Source organism: Schistocerca cancellata, chromosome 3 (assembly GCF_023864275.1).
Source record: "Schistocerca cancellata isolate TAMUIC-IGC-003103 chromosome 3, iqSchCanc2.1, whole genome shotgun sequence".
NCBI classification, from domain to species: Eukaryota; Metazoa; Arthropoda; class Insecta; order Orthoptera; family Acrididae; genus Schistocerca; species Schistocerca cancellata.
The window spans coordinates 502,934,017-502,950,306 of record NC_064628.1 but is presented as its reverse complement, the minus strand read 5'-3'; the positions used below and the strand labels follow the sequence as shown (position 1 = coordinate 502,950,306).

At 38.0% G+C, this 16,290-nt stretch overlaps 1 protein-coding gene across 8 annotated transcripts in view; it reads left to right on the top strand.

Moving 5' to 3' along the window:
- LOC126175278 (N-acetyl-D-glucosamine kinase) overlaps nucleotides 1–16,290 on the top strand; it is a 195,585-nt gene that overhangs the window by 111,290 nt on the left and 68,005 nt on the right. For 3 of the 8 annotated variants that reach the window (XM_049921932.1, XM_049921931.1, XM_049921935.1), the window contains exons 2-3: nucleotides 9,830–9,914; nucleotides 15,798–15,896. In XM_049921932.1, the coding sequence (XP_049777889.1) occupies nucleotides 9,830–9,914; nucleotides 15,798–15,896 (184 nt within the window). Of the gene's footprint in view, nucleotides 1–6,905; nucleotides 6,934–8,408; nucleotides 8,462–8,532; nucleotides 8,570–9,829; nucleotides 9,915–15,797; nucleotides 15,897–16,290 lie in introns of those variants that run through there. The other 5 variants (XM_049921938.1, XM_049921933.1, XM_049921937.1 and 2 more) reach the window with 5 other exon arrangements.

The window sequence follows — 16,290 nt, the reverse complement described above, 5'->3', positions numbered from 1 at the left end:
AGTATGTGTTTGAAATGGTTTCCATGTGCCTCAACGCGTGCTTGTATACGCCGTGGGATGTCCTGCATCACACGTTCACGCCGGCCATGCTGCATCCGAACACTGTCAAAGACAGCATGAATACGCTGCTCCTGTTTCTCCACATCAGAAATTGGCTCTGCATAGACGATACTTGTGAGATGCCCCATAGCCAGAAATTGCACGGGCTGAGATCCGGTGAACGAGCAGGCCATGCAACTGGATCCTCCCGTCCAATTCCTCGACCAGGGGAGACACGATTGAAATGCGTCCGGACGTTAACGCCGAAGTGGCGTGAAGCACCATCTTGTATCAGCCACATAACCCTTCGAATAATCAGTGGCACTTCTTCCAGCAGCGGAGGCAAAGTCACCAGCAAGGAACGCGGATAGTTCCGGCCTGTTAGGCGACATGGAAGGAAGACTGGTCCCAAAATACGGTCGCCATTTATCCCGGCCGACACATTCTGGCTGCACCGATGCTGATGATTCGCTGTCACCATACCATGGGGGTTCTTCATACTATTCCACAGTTGACTGTTACAAAAGTTGAAGATACCACCCCACGTAAAGGTGGCCCAATCTGTGAGTAGAATGGATGACACAAATACCGGAATCGTAGTTGCCTTGTGAAGAAACCAGTGACAAAACTGCTCCCGATATGGGAAGTCTGTCGCTAGTAAGCCCTGCATGCCCTGTACTGGAAGGCCTACTGCCTGGTACTGACACGGCGGTTGCCTTCCACAGTGTTAATCACATTTTCCTCCAAGTCTGGTGTCCGAACATTTCGGGTACGGCCTTCATGATTTCCTGCTTCCTGAAACGACCCTGTGTCAGACAAACGTTGAAACACTGTTGCAAACAGTGTGCTGTGGCTGTTGTCGGAGGGGATAGGTCTACTGATACAACACTGCTGCACTCCGCCCGTTGCCGTTTGCCTTTCCGTAACTAAACATCATGTCGGCAAACCCTCGAATCGAATACGGAACCACTGTGTACAACGCTTTATCTCATCCAGGGGGAAACCAAGCATACTGTAACAGTGGCTGCAAAGTACGGCGCATATTAGACTGCAGTCTCAGTAACGAAGTATAATTGAATAAATTATCTCTAGCATGGAAACCACGCATTTCCGGACATAAATTCATTAGATCTTTTTTTGTTACGTATCTCTCATCGATCAATCCCTAGAGTTTGCACACAATGGAAAAAAATCGCACTGTATGACTCAAGCCAAGCAAGGGCTCCCATGCGATAGTGTGTGTGTGTGTGTGTGTGTGTGTGTGTGTGTGTGTGAGTGTGTGAGTGTGTGAGTGAGTGAGAGGGGGGGGGGGGTACTTTACATATTTTGGAACACGAATGGCGACTTGTAAGTAGGTATAAAAAAAGTTGCCGTTCCGACCGTGTAAAAAACCTACGTAATACCAACTTTTAAACTATTTTATTCAAAAAAAACTTTGAACTACACAAATATTTTTTTTTCCTTTCCGTAAGAGCTAAGGGAGCGAGGGTGCCCCGCTCCCCCGTTGCCCCCGAGTGTGGGCACCCTTGAAGCCAAGAGATTTGGTGTACATGACCTTGCGTTTTCGTTGTCGAATTGTACTTGCAGTGTGCGTCGCTGATCCGGATTCTCTGTCATGTCTCGTTTAAGTGCAGTTATTTAGTTGCAGATTAGATTAGATTAATTATTCATTCCATAGACCCACAAAATAGGGGTCCTTCTGGGTGTGGAACATGTCAGACAAACACATTACAAAAATGTAATTAGAAAAACTTGAGTTTCATTAATTTTAATGATCCTCAGTCAATAAACAGTAAAATTATGTACATGAATTAAAATTAAACTTATAATATTTACAGGTTTAATACTTACATCTGCTTTCATTAAATCAATAATTCACACAGCAGATAGTTACTTGGCTATTACAACCAAGTATTGTCAAAAATTAAAGTATAATTAATTTTCATTAAAATGGTCTACTGCACTTGTTGAGAAATTCATGGATGGAATAGAAGGAGCCAAAAATTCTTTTAAATTATGTTTAAATTGTGCCTTGTCTGAAACTAAACTCTTAATGGTTGCTGGTAACTTATTGAAAATATGCGTTGCTGAATACTGGACTACTTTCTGGGCAAGAATAAGTGATTTTAAATATTAATGTATATTATTCTTTTTCCTAGTATTGATACTGTGTACCAAGCAGTTAGTTGCAGAGTGGCACGATGTCGCACAGGGTTGATCAAACTGCTTGTTTCACCATGCAGTTACACCAAATTGTTCATTGTGATAAGTGTGTGTGTGTGTGTGTGTGTGTGTGTGTGTGTGTGTGTGTGTGTTGAGGGGGGACACGAATGTAAATTCAGGTAGATATCTTTTCTGTCTTATTTAATTTCTACATGCAGTGAACGATCTCAACACGTCTTCCTTGAACTACTACAACACAATACTTATACCTCAATTGTTGGAGGAACTTCATGTGCCGATCTACTGCCAGATGTTGTCGGCCTTTGTGACAATTTCTTCTTTGTCCATCGCCTTTCGGGAATGGTCATTAGATGAAACCGAAACATCCTTCTTAAATGCATGAGGCATGCAATTATGCTTTCCTTACCCACTTCTGTAGACTATTTAATTTTGAAATGTTGGATTTACATGTCAGGACTCATCATCTGACCAAAATGACCAGTTCTCCTTCTCCTGTTGGTATTATTTACAATTTCTTCACGTTTCTGACTCTCCCGAGTATTTCGTAGTTTGTAACATAGTCCGAAAATGTCTGAATGTTTGTATGTAGCTCTGTATCTCAAAGGCGTGGAAGTGTTTCATTGGACTCGGTTATTCTACATGCTTCTTCCCAGTACAAGCTATGGCGTTAAAACACCCATAATTTAACTGTCGTTTGAATTACCGTCGAGCAGAACTGAGAGTTGCCCGCCTTTGCAGGCGCTGACTTGTACAGTCTGTCTGGGAATTGATTACAGATTATTACAGCCAGCATGCCAGGGCCGTATTTACACGCAGCTTATTAAGAGTGCAGCGTAAATAATAACCCTTAAATTCTTCGTTAAAGGTTGTTCATTCTAATAGACCTCTAAAATGCAATATTTGCTGTTAGTTATCGCAAAATTTTCCCAGTTAAAGCCAAACCATAGTTTCAATCCAAGGGTCTATAGCTCCCTGAATACGGAGCAGAATTTCGCAGCACACTCCACAGTACTACGTCATACAATAAAATATCGTTAAGCACTATTGTCCGATACACGAACGATGGCGGGTCGCGCACGTCGAGAAATGGACGGGGATTGTATTGTTGCCATTTCCCAGCGACAGTTACGGTGTACGCATACATTTGCTTTGCGCTTGATGTAAGCTTGTATCCTGCAAATAACGCCTCACTTCAGAATGAAATTTTCACTCTGCAGGGGGGTGTGCGTTAATAAGAAATTTCCTGGCAGATTAAAACTGTGTGCCGGACCGAGACTGGAACTCGGGACCTTTCGCGGGCAAGTGCCCTACCATCTAATCTACCCAAGCACGACTGACGACCCGTCCTCATAGCTTCAATTCCACCAGTACCTCTTCTCCTACCTTCCAAACTTCACAGAAACTCACCTTTGCATTTTCTTCCCTTCATCAATGATCTTCCACTTTCTACAGACACCGATTGTAAATTTACTCTTTTTGCTGATGATACCACTATTCTGCTTGAAACTCCAACCAACAATGTCCTAGAAAATAAAGATAATACTGTACTCGTTGACTTCGTACACTGGTTTAAGTGCAATGGACTAACTTCAAATATTCAAAAAACTCAGTTTATGCAATTTCATACATCTCAGCAGGAAAATGAAGTATGCCACTTAAACTGTGGTAAACTAAATATACTATGCTGTGAATCATCTAGGTTCTTGGGCATTCTAATTTGTGCCAAGTTGAACTGGTCTGTGCATATCCTAGACGTACATAGAAGGGGCCGTGTGGCAACTTATACTCTGCATGTAATCATCCCCATTGGTAACCTGGACCTTGTCAAAGCTGCCTACTTTGGTTATTTTCATTCTGTTACGTCATATGGCACAATATTTTGCGGTAACCAGCCCTTAAAACAAAAAAAGGGTATTTACTGCACAGAAGAGAGCTGTGAGAATCATGAGCGGTGTTCATCCACGATATTCTTGCAGAAATCTGTTCCGAAAGTTACAAATATTAACAGTCACCTCTCAATACATTTTCTTTGATGATTTTTGTTTCTAATAACCAGTCTCTTTTAAAACTAATAGTGAATATCATGATCATGATACTACGTCAAAAAATGATTTACATAGGGATTTGAAACATAAAAAAAAGTATTGTGCAAAAAGGTGATAATTATTCTGCCACAAAAATTTTAAAATTTTTCTTCAGATGTTAAAGATCACATTAATATTATCTACTTTTAAACGTAAATTAAGAGAATACCTAATGGGAAATTCCTTTTATTCTCTTGATGAGTACCTGCCAATAAAAGTAAATTGTATTGCCATTGGTATTTATATTCATAAAACTTTGTTTTAATGTGCTTTGCTATAACTTAATTGTTTAAGTTGTATAATGTACTATATTTTCTTTTTCAGTAACTGTTTTATGTTACCTCAGCTATACTTTTGGTTTTTATTTTACTGTCAAGCTTACTCATCATTTTATGGTGCATTTTTGTCATTTTATATACATGTTTTATATCTGTGTTATGTAATCATGAGTCATTCCACATCCTTGTGGTTATCACAATACGGATTAATGGAATTTGTAATAAATAAATAAACTATGACAACACTGAACATTTACAGTCTTCAGACACGAGAAAGCCTTCGCCGTGTAGGCCAAAGATAAATGCACTTAGGGGTATGCTACCCCTAAGAGTATTATCGAACTCACGTATCTCTCCCAGTTATTTCGTAAACATTTTTTTTTTTCCCGGTCGCACTGTGCCTATACCTGCGCCATTGGCATGAGCCTATCACATCATCCCTCATTATGGCTGGGGAAACACAGCACGGAATTTGGGCTACATGTATGGTGTAAAGGGTATAACTGCAGGTATTTCTAGTGATGACTGAGAACAGTGCACTGAACCACATTTCATCAGTATGTACATTTGCAGACTAATAATCATAGCTAAACGAATGATATGTTTTTAGGTTGGTCATTACTTTCAAGGACGCACGGCATAAACAAGCTATTAATATTTATTTTGTCGGGGCAGCAGGTCAGATTCTAAGATGTGGGTACGTGGACACAAGATGCATTTTCTGTACTGACAGGCATAGTCCACTTTGTAATGCAGTTTCGATCATGCAGAAAACATAAGGTAGTAAATCATGTGATGTGTTTGTGGGACGACTGTCAGAAGCAGAGAAAACAAGTAAGGGTACATTATATGTCCTATGCCGCCATTGTTAGATTATCGAATTTTGTGGCCCATTATCTTGGAAACTTTTTAAGACACCAACTTACAATTTTCCATAATAACTGAATACACCATTCTAGATACGCTGAACTAGAATTATTACTAAAATTGTATTATGGGGCATGTTATCTTTCTTTTTCAAACACTCAATTTGTTGACAGAATTTTGTAAATAAATGAACATATAAACAAAACAACTCTGGATACGTTAATTATTCTAGTTCTATATGTGTTGAATCTCGCACTTGACATGCTGTGAAAATTTCATGCCTCTACCATCAGTACCGTTTTAGAAAACAGGTCATTTATTGCCAAAAATGTAGTTAAGAGATAATGAGGTCTAAAACTTTTTTTTATTACAAATTCTTATACAGACTTAACATTTTTGCGTCTTTTGTACACTAGAATTGCCGTGGCTCATAGTCTGTCTTAATCAGTGTCACAATAGCCCAGTGCTTGCCGCCTCCTTTTCTTTCTTGCTTGTTTTGTCATTTGTTGAGCAGCTAACTCACGTACACGAAGCTCATCCAGTTCCCGCAGTCCTTTAGCTGTGTTCTGTCCACATCTTACCCCTAACTTCTCCAGACCTTAAGTCTTTCATAGTTCCCGCCAGTAAAAGTTATTACAGCATCAGACACTGCTAACTTTAGAGTCATAAGGCCAACAAATACATTTTTAGGCACCACACAACATTATTGAAGGACTCATTCACATTCTGGGTCTTCCCATGTAAACACTTCTTTAGTAGCTCAGGATTTTCCAAATCTCTGGAAATAGGTTTGATTGCCTCCATTACTGCCAAAGGAAAAAAATGTTTATGTGTAAATTCATGCCCGGTGCCAGAAAATTCAGTTTGCCTATATTTACAGCAAGTGTTTGGTGGAGGTGGACACAAAGCATGACATAGCTTTTCATCAGTTGATATTTGATGAACACAGTTCTTTTCAACTTCTCTAAATTGTCACAGTTATCTCTAATAGCCTTCCCATAATATCCCTATAATTCATCAGTTACTTTGTCCGTCAGTCTTTCGGCACATTTTATTAACCACCACAAAGACAGCAAGAGATAGTTTCAGAAAGAACTTGTGCAAGGATTTGCAGATCAGTAATAACGTTGCCCACAATATCATTACTTTTAGCACTGCCGAGAGATATTCAGGGAAAAGAAGCAAATAGGCTACTGTTGGAAAGGTCGGGCCAACATCGTACAAAGGTCAGGCTACCATTACTACAAAATGTCTCACATACATTTTAAAGCAAAATATGCATTTTACGTGGTCTAAGCGTTTGAAATCAATCCTTTAATCACTTCTATAGTATTGCACAATGCAGGAACATGTTTAAAAAATGAAATCGTTTTTTACCCTGAAGGCCTAAACTGCAATTGTTGACCACACACAGAATGACATGATTTCAAAGTGAGATGTGGAAACTACAATGAGACAAATGCACAGGCAATTTAATGGAGGTATGTCACTGTGCACATCTGTTTCTTTGACATTTCAATAATTGTTCATTTTTATGACATCCAAAAGGTACAATAGCATCCCTTGCTTATTTCCTTATTGCACACGTTTATAGGCTAACGGAGCACACGATGTCAAGCGTCTTGTAAACAGTAACATTAAAAATGTCGTGCATACAAGTTGAAAGCTGAAAATGTGATGAACAAGAAACAGCAACCGGTAAGCGAACAAGCATTGGTTTCGGAATTCCAGCTTCATTTGCTATCGATACAAATATAGTAGATGTGGAATTAAACGGATAACGAAAGCGTGTTTTTCACATCACTTCTTGGTTGTTTGAAATACGTGCATCGAAAAAAAAAAACAAGGTACATTAACGAGGCCAAATGTATCGTATTACTAGAGCAAATGCGCATGTAGAACAGAAAAACGTTCGAAATTGCCTTCTTCACACGATATTATTCCTGTAAGCACTGTAATTTTTAGTATTTAAAACAGTTGTTGCTTGCACACGCCAGAGGTGATGAGCAAGAAACAAACGGAAACAGTAGTCTGCTAACGTTTAGTGCTACTTAAAACGGCGGCAGGCCCCGCCCACTCTGGCTTCAACACAAAGTACAGTGGAAGTCTATAAGTCTATAGTTGACACTACAGATATCGATCGCCCTCCCTTTTTTTTTTTTTTTTTTTACCTCGATGGTTATCACGTCCTGCAGGTTGAGAATCGATGGCGTACATCATTTGTCGCCAGTGTGTGTGTGTGTGTGTGTGTGTGTGTGTGTGTCAAAAAATTCTTTAGCGAGCTGTGTTCACCCAAGGAGAAAGCAGGATGCATATCTTGAAACATAAAAATTTATTACCCAATATTAAAAAAAGAATGAATGAATCGTTAAGCAAAAGTTTTATGTAAAAAATACTGGTTGAATTACTTGTGTTAAATATCATGTGTTTTCAGTTGTAATAATATTAAGCCTTAACCAATGTAAATATTCATGTATGATTTAAAAATTTGTATTGTAAATCACAGTAATTTGTCCAATATCATGTTGTAATCCTTGTACAACAAATAATTAAAAAAGACCAATAAAAATGAAATGAAATGAATGGAAATTAAACAACGTTAGTCAACAATATGGAGCCGCTAAATCGCATTAATAACAGAACACTGCAGACCAGAGTGGAACAGAATCACAGTGGAACAGAATATACAAATAGAAGTCTTGAGCCCATATGTTTACCGGAAAAAAAAAATTATTTCCTACGGTAGAATTACAACAAACATTCGAAAATAAATACCGGTGAAATTTTATGTGGGTGTTGTGTTACCTCAAATATTTTGAAACGATCTTGAATGCATAATCATTAACAACACTATTATGTTAATTTAGAAACTGGTAAGGGCTTATCGCACTCCCCCTCCCCCTCCCCCTTTCTCCTTAATCCCTTGTCACCCGAATTACAGAGATGTTCAGCTGTGGGGCCCCTGACAGCGGAGAGTCTGCCGGTGTGTGGCAGGTGGATGTAATACTGGTGACTTTTTGTACTCCTCGAATTGTTTGAACACACATTTATCCGCAAATATGAACTTTATAATAGTTGCCTTTCTTTGGGTTAGAACTACGATTGATGTTTTGATTAGTAAGTTAAATTTGCCACTTCAGTTTAAGTTATCAAATATATCCTCGTACCTATTCTACGGCATAGTCGCTGGTCGACAAGAATTGTGAATCATACTGCCCCCATGGAAACGAGAAGGCCAGGTATCCGTGTTTTTCCCTGCTGGACTAATAAGTTTTATCGGTGAGGAAGGGTTTCCGCAGCAGGGAAAAGGTGCACGTGTTGTTTTTCAACGTTATCAGATAATTCTTTATGTTCTACGGTGATGTTTGTTGGGTAGTTTGTAACACGCGCCTTAATACCGTTTCATCCCATTGCATTTACTAGCAACACAAAGAATTACTCGCTTTATTATTACAAATTTCATATGCTGTACCTGTATCGTCCACTTAACACTTTGCCCGCCGGAGTGACAGAATTCAGGCTGTAAAATGTTAACTCTAACGGCTGGAAATTCCACAATTAATGAAATGTTCCGGGCTGCCCAATGAGAATTATTGTCGAATAATTTAAAACGATAATGGTAGTATACTGCTTGCTCCCAGTTATCCAATATCCATAGTTGCGCAGGCTATCTCTAGGTAGGAGAGCACCAACAGCATGTCATTCACAGGGAATGAAGCAGTTATTATTGAAATGGGCATAATTCTATGCCTGTACACAACTAAAGCATTAAAGGTACGATAATGCTTAGTATTTCTGTTTTCTGCAATGGTGACGCAATTCGGAAAGGTTTTGGGCAGTTTTGTCAGCGAATCACTTTTCCTTCAGTGAGAAATTCGGAAAATACGGTGTACCAGGAAGAGACACGTTGTGCAAGGTATGACCTTTTCGCATTGTTGTGCCACAGGAAGGAAAACATACTCATGGGATGGCATACTTCATGTCCACGTAACAGTATGACTTACAGTATTTCTGTGAATTTCATATGATAGGATGCTATACCTCTTATTTGTTGATTGGACAGTTTTGACAATTTAATGATTATTACTGATAATACAAGTACTCTGCTGGTAGCTTAGCCTCCTATATATCTTCTTAAGGCACAGTGTCTATTTCAGCATCCGTTTGAAGGCTCATTCGTCATATACGCACAACCAAGAGTTGCGGCTAGCATTATGGATGGCCTGCAGGGTTGTTTGATCATTTCTTTGTTGATAAATTTTCTGTTACAATGGCGGGTCTCTCTCTCTCTCTCTCTCTCTCTCTCTCTCTCTCTCTCTCAGAACTTTTATAGACTGAAAAAAGTTACAAAGCTGTTCATTTTATGTTATTTTTCAGGGGAGCTACACATTCAAAGATAGTGCTATATAATGGCCAAGGTGAAAAACTGGCAGAATGCGGTGGGCCAGGGGTCAACCACTGGGTGAGTGTATGAGTTGTTTTATACAAACCTAAAATTTCTTCTCCTGCATTTAATAAATTGAAATGAGAAAGAACATTCTGATTCTCAAGATAGTCGTTTTTCTTTCCTTGCTCCTGTATCGCTACATACTTTCTCTACTAATGCTTATCCATCATCACACAAAAAGAAAATGCTCATGTTTTCAAGTGTCGCCTTTTCATACATCCTGTATGATAATTTTTGTCGTATGACTGGAGTAGTGTTGTTCATCATTCAACACTTTTTATTGTTCATTACAGTTATATTGTAACAACTTCAGCCTTCATCTTTATACAAAAGAAGTGGACATAAGATGAAAGCTCAGCTAAGACATTTTCTACTAAGATGATAAAAGCATTTAATTCACAGAGGTATAGAAGGGATGGCTATTACTTATGTTCAGAGATACAACTCCCAGCACAGGCAATAGAAACACACATAAATAATTAAATAATAGCACAATCCCTAGGTTCATTTCAGGAAAGAAAAAACCAAATAGTTGAGGGAGATATGGGAGTTAATTGGGTTTGGGAGGGGTAAGATGGGCAGTAGGTCACTTAGAACACGAGTTTAAGAGAAATTTATTTATTTACTTAGTCATACGATGTATTTAAGTTGATACATGTTGTAACATTACATATAGACCTTGACATTTTGATTATACAATAACAGCTTTCTGCAACTTAGTGCATTTATAGCACAGATTTCAGCATAGTACATATATGATATTGTACAGCATATTCAGCTCTGTATCGCAGTACATGAATATTTCCCTTACATTTAAAATTATGTACATACATTTTTATTGATTTTTGAATTGACTGATGGTTACTTCCTATCAATTTGTTTAGTTTTCTTTGCAGTACTTAGTAAACTCACTTGCACAATGAAATGGATTTTTCCCTAGTATATATCTGTGTTCTTAAAGATATTAATTTTATTTATTATGCTGATACTGTTTGGAAGTCAGCTGATTAGGTACATCCCCATATATGTTACACTTCTCTCATAGCAACTTGTCCTGTGTTGGATTGCTCTCAGTTCCCAACAGCTTCTCATTCCATGTTGATGCAGCTCTACATTTTTCTTAAAATATGTAATGTTTTCCTTAGTGTGTGTCAGTATTTTATGTATATAAGTATTTGTTACTGTTAAAATGCCTAGCCGTTTAAATTTTGATCTGGTGCTTTTTTTGTTGTTTCGCATTTGTCATAATGTGTATAGCACTTTTAAGTATGATGAGTACCGTCTTCATATGTAGTGAGCTTCACCATAGTTCTGTTCGAAACAACAATATTGATTCAAAGTGTGCAAAGTAAAATATTTTGAGAATTCTGCAATACTTACAGTTTTTGGCTGACTTCTGTAGTGCATAACAGCTGGAATTTAATTTACTGTTTATGCTATTGGTGTGCTCTGTGCATGTTTATTTATTATTAACATGGAGACACGCAAATTTAGACATGGTACTTGTTTAAGTTTGTATCCCTCGATTTTTAATACTAACTTATTATCTTGTGGTCAATTGTTTTAAAGCTCATAATGTTTGTCGTTTTGTCATTTATTATCAGTTTATTATTTCTAAACCAGTTTTCTAGTTTGCATAATACACTTTCTGCTTCGTATGTATCTTTGTCTAGATGAATTCCCATACTGAAATGTTTTTATCATCCACAATTAGTATTCATTTTTATTAAGTTTCCTCCAGTAGGTCATTATTACATATATCAAGAACAGCAGTGGCCTAAGACACTGTGGCATGCCTTTCTGGATCATCCCCATGTCTGAGTGGTATTTATTTCTCTCCTCATCTGTTATTTTTACGTTTTGGTATCTGTTCACTAAGTAGGGTTTTATATGATTGAATGAATTGCCTCTCACCCCACAGAATTTTAATCTTTCAAGGAGAATGTTGTGATTAACTAGGTCAAAAGCTTTTGATAGATCACAGAATAGTCCAATTATTGATTTCTCCCTGTTTGTAGTACATAGTCGACAAGTTCTTGTGTTGCTGAGGTAGTGGATATATAGTCTGCCATATGGCTCCACAGTAACAAGCTGATACTCAACAGTAGCAAGACAGAAACTATGTATTTCTTCTTGCACAATCTACAGGAAAAATTAAATGAGTCTGACTCTGTAAGACTTCTAGGAATCCACCTGGACCCGAAATTAACATGGAACACCCACACGGAACTGTTATGTACCAGACTTTCTAGAGTAGTCTTTTTGTTAAGGAAACTAAAAACATTAGTTAGCAGAAAACAACTTTTATCTTCTTATTATGCGTTCTTTGAATCTCACTTACAGTACGGAATAAAATTATGGGGCAACTCAACTGGTGCTCAGACAGTGTTCATGTGGCAGAAGAAAGCAATTAGAGCAATTACAGGTATTAAAAGCCAAGAATCATGTCGAAAGCACTTTAAGGAACTTAACATCTTAACATTACCTTCTCTGTATATAAAAGCGTGTCTTCTTTCCATAAAAAAACAAATACATACCTTAACGTCCAGAACAGATGTTCATTCACATGATACCAGATATAAAAACAATCTTAATGTAGACTTTACTAGGCTATCTAAGGTCCAAAGTAGCTTTCAGCAAACAGGATTAAAATTATATAACAAGTTACCACAATCACTGAAAGACCTACAAGGAGATGCCTTCAAGAAGCAGCTGCACAAATTGTTAGCTGATAAGTGTATCTATGATGTAAAGGAATTAGAATGTAGTAGAGAGTGAGAGTAACTATGATGTCAAGGAAGTGGAATGTAGTAGAGAGTAACTATGATGTTATGGAATTATAATGTAGAGAATAACTCTTTATCCTCATGTAATGTAATCTGAATGTATATAGTTTCCCAATTTTAGATTCACTATCAAATGTAATGTCAAAACTGTCTATTTCAACAAATGTTGGCTAATGACAAGTAATAAATAAATAAAAAAAATAAATAAAAAATATGTTTTTGGAACTCATATTTACTTCTGGCTGTGATATTTTGTGATGGGGAAAAGCTTATTAATCTGTTTTACAGAATGTGTTCAAAGATTTTAGGTATTACTGGTATAATACTAACAGGTCTGCAATTTTCAGGTTCTGTAGTGTCATCTTTTTTGTACAGTGATAGCCCTAACAATTTTTAAACTATCTGGGTAGTCTACCTGTGATTGCTTCATGAATCATCCTGGTCAAGTATTTAATAATGAATTTGGATGAGAATTCAATAATCTTATTTGAGATATTGTGGATGTCATGGGTCTTTGTGTTTTTCAAATTGTTTATGATATTGTTATTTCATCTTCCCTCATCAAATATTAAAATTTCATAGTGGATGTCTTTATTTCATTAAATTATTCATAGCACTTGTTGTTGTAGTTTACATATCCTTTATCAGATTTTTGCACACATTTATGCGTAGCCATTAAATGCTTGGGCTGTAGTTTCTGGGTTTCACTGTAGCGAATTTTCCCATCTGATTTCTTTGGGATTATTATTTTTATATGTTGCCTTTCCTGTTTCTGAATTTATGGTCATCCACTCTGTTTTTGCCTTGTTGTCTGTGTGTATTATGTCCTATTTAATGTCCATTTTCTTTACATATTTTATTACTTTAGTCCAGCTTCTTTTATATTCCTTATAATACCATTTTAAATGCCAGCGGTTAGTTGGGGATGATCTCTCTGCTTGCAGTTGTCTGTGTAAAGAAAGTATTTGAGCTGATCACCCAATTTCCATCTGAAGAAAGAGATCAAGAAGTGTTCTATCACTCTACAGTTCCATAATACACTTTAAATTAGTAATTACCCGGAAATTCTGTGTGGAACATAAACAACGAAAGGACTATTTCTGATTGACTGTCATTACACCTAATAGAAATGAAGAATTCTGAAGTGATGCTAGGGGAAGTAGTAGATTATTAGTGGAGTCACAGATAAGGCAAACATTAGTCAGAAGTATTGAAACGTTGCTCTGGGGGTCATAAATTTGACAGATCAGTGAAGGATACAGTTTTCAGAGCATGTATTAACAGAGTTGATTTTTCTTCATTATATTGCTAAAACTAGAGCTGCTTTTGATGGCAGGAAGGAAAGAAACGGTAAAGGTAGTTTGTGAGTGTGGTGAACTGAGATCAGATACAAAATAGGCTCAGAAAATTCATTATTTACACTAAAGACATAACAACTCTCCTGTCTTCCTACAATTTCAGAGCAAATATCTAAATGAAAAACATCACTAAAATGGAACAAAAAGCAAATACAGATTGCAAAAAATCTTCGTTACTGAATTGCAAATCAGGCTGTCATAGATACTCATTAAAATGCTAGCTTATGGAACAAGAGTTTCCTTTTGTGTGGCAAAATAAATGAGGAGGTTGGAAGAAGTAAGACTAATCAAGCACAACATAAAAGCTGTACACAGCTCTACGTCAGGGGAGATATAGTAGGACAGTATGAAAGGATAACCAACACTGGTATGGTTGCAATATGTGAAATTTGAAGCCATGCACAATTAAAAATGTCAGGTGGATAAATTTGCAAGTCAGAGATAAGTTTAACATAGAATGTCAACAATGTAGGAAAAGATAGATTGCTACTTACCCTAAAGAACACATGTCAGGTTGCAGACAGCCACAATTAAAGCACACTTGCGTAAGCTTTCGGCCACAGCCTTCCTCAGTAAAACGCACACAAACACACACACACAAGCAAGACACCTCACACACACGAGACCTCCAACTCCAGCATCTTGGGCCAGAATGCAACATCATGTGGGAGGCAAGCAGCAAGTTGGAGGGGGTGGGGAAGGGTAAGGGATAGTAGTGTACAGGTGGAGAGAGAGAGAGAGAGAGAGAGAGAGAGAGAGAGAGAGAGAGAGAGAGAGAGAGACGAACGCTGTCTGGTGGAGTGTGCAGGGGCTAGACTGCCAACAGACACAGTATCAGGAGGTTGTGGGGCAGGGAGGTGGGGAAAAAGGAGCAAAAAAGAGAGAGAAGTGAGGAAAGACAGGTGTGTGCATTGGCATAGGGCTGCAAATAACAGGGTGGGAGATGAGAATGGGGAGGAGATGATAGGACAGAGGGGATGTGGAAATTGTTGGGTGGAGGATGTGGGGACAGTATGTTACCATAGTTTGAGGCCGGGATAATTATGGGAGGGGAGAATGTGTTGTAAGGATAACTCCCATCTGCAACAGTTCAGAAAAGCTGGTGGTGAAGGGAAGGATCCAGATGGTTCAGATAGTGAAGCAGCCATTGAAATCAAGTGTGTTATGTTCAGCTGCATGTCGTGCCTTGGTGGTCTGATTGCTTGGGATTGGCATAGGGATGGACTAGTATGTTGTGAAGGTTGGGTGGATGACAGAACACCACTTTAGGAGGGGTGGGAAGTATCTTGGGTAGGATGCCCCTAATTTCAGGCCACAATGATAGATAATAAAAGGCCTGACGAAGGACGTGGTTCAGTCGTTCCAGTCCGGGTTGGTACTACATGATGAAGGGGACACTCCTTTGTGGCTGGTTCTTGGGGTTGGTGGGAGGATTGGGGGTGTGAGGGGAAATGGTGTGGGAGATCTGTTTGCAGACTAGGTCTGGTGGATAGTGCCTGTTTGTAAAGGCCCTGGTGAGACTCTCAGCATACTGAGCAAGGAAATTATTGTCACTGTAGACATGCCTTAATTGTGCCTGTCTGCAGCTTGACTTGTCTTCTTGAGTAGCAGTCTGTTTTTTACTGCATTGTTGATATTCCTGCCTGGAATTCCTGTTGGTTTATTTAACATAGAATGTTTGTGATTACATAAAGAAAGAAATTGTTATTAATTCATGGGCAAATGTCAAATAACACTTGAATGTCTTGTTTCAGCTATTTGGAATGGCAGAGTGTGAGAAGCGTATCAATGGAATGGTAGAAGAAGCAAAGGCAGCTGCAAAACTTCCTATTGATAAACCTTTGGCATCACTGGTAAGATAATATTATCATCTCAATGAAGCTTTACTGAAGGAAAAAGAACTACTGTGTACCACCTTGTAAGATTTAGAAACTGAAGTCATATTATCGAAGATGCAAAACCTAAATCTTAGAAGTAGCTGTATAGAAACAGAGAACTGGAAGAATGTGTTTCTTATTTGAATCTAAAATATTGCCAGTAATCACCTGATAGTATAAGCAACCAATGAATTAATAAATATGGCAGGAGTTGTTAACATTCTCATTGAGGTATGTTTAATTTAATTAGTTATAACTTTTGCATGTAGCAATCTGGCTGGAGCAATATGTAAAATAAAGGCAACCACTCACCTATAGTGGATTTATGTGTGGAGAACAGTAACACTTAATAGAAAATGTCATTCACACT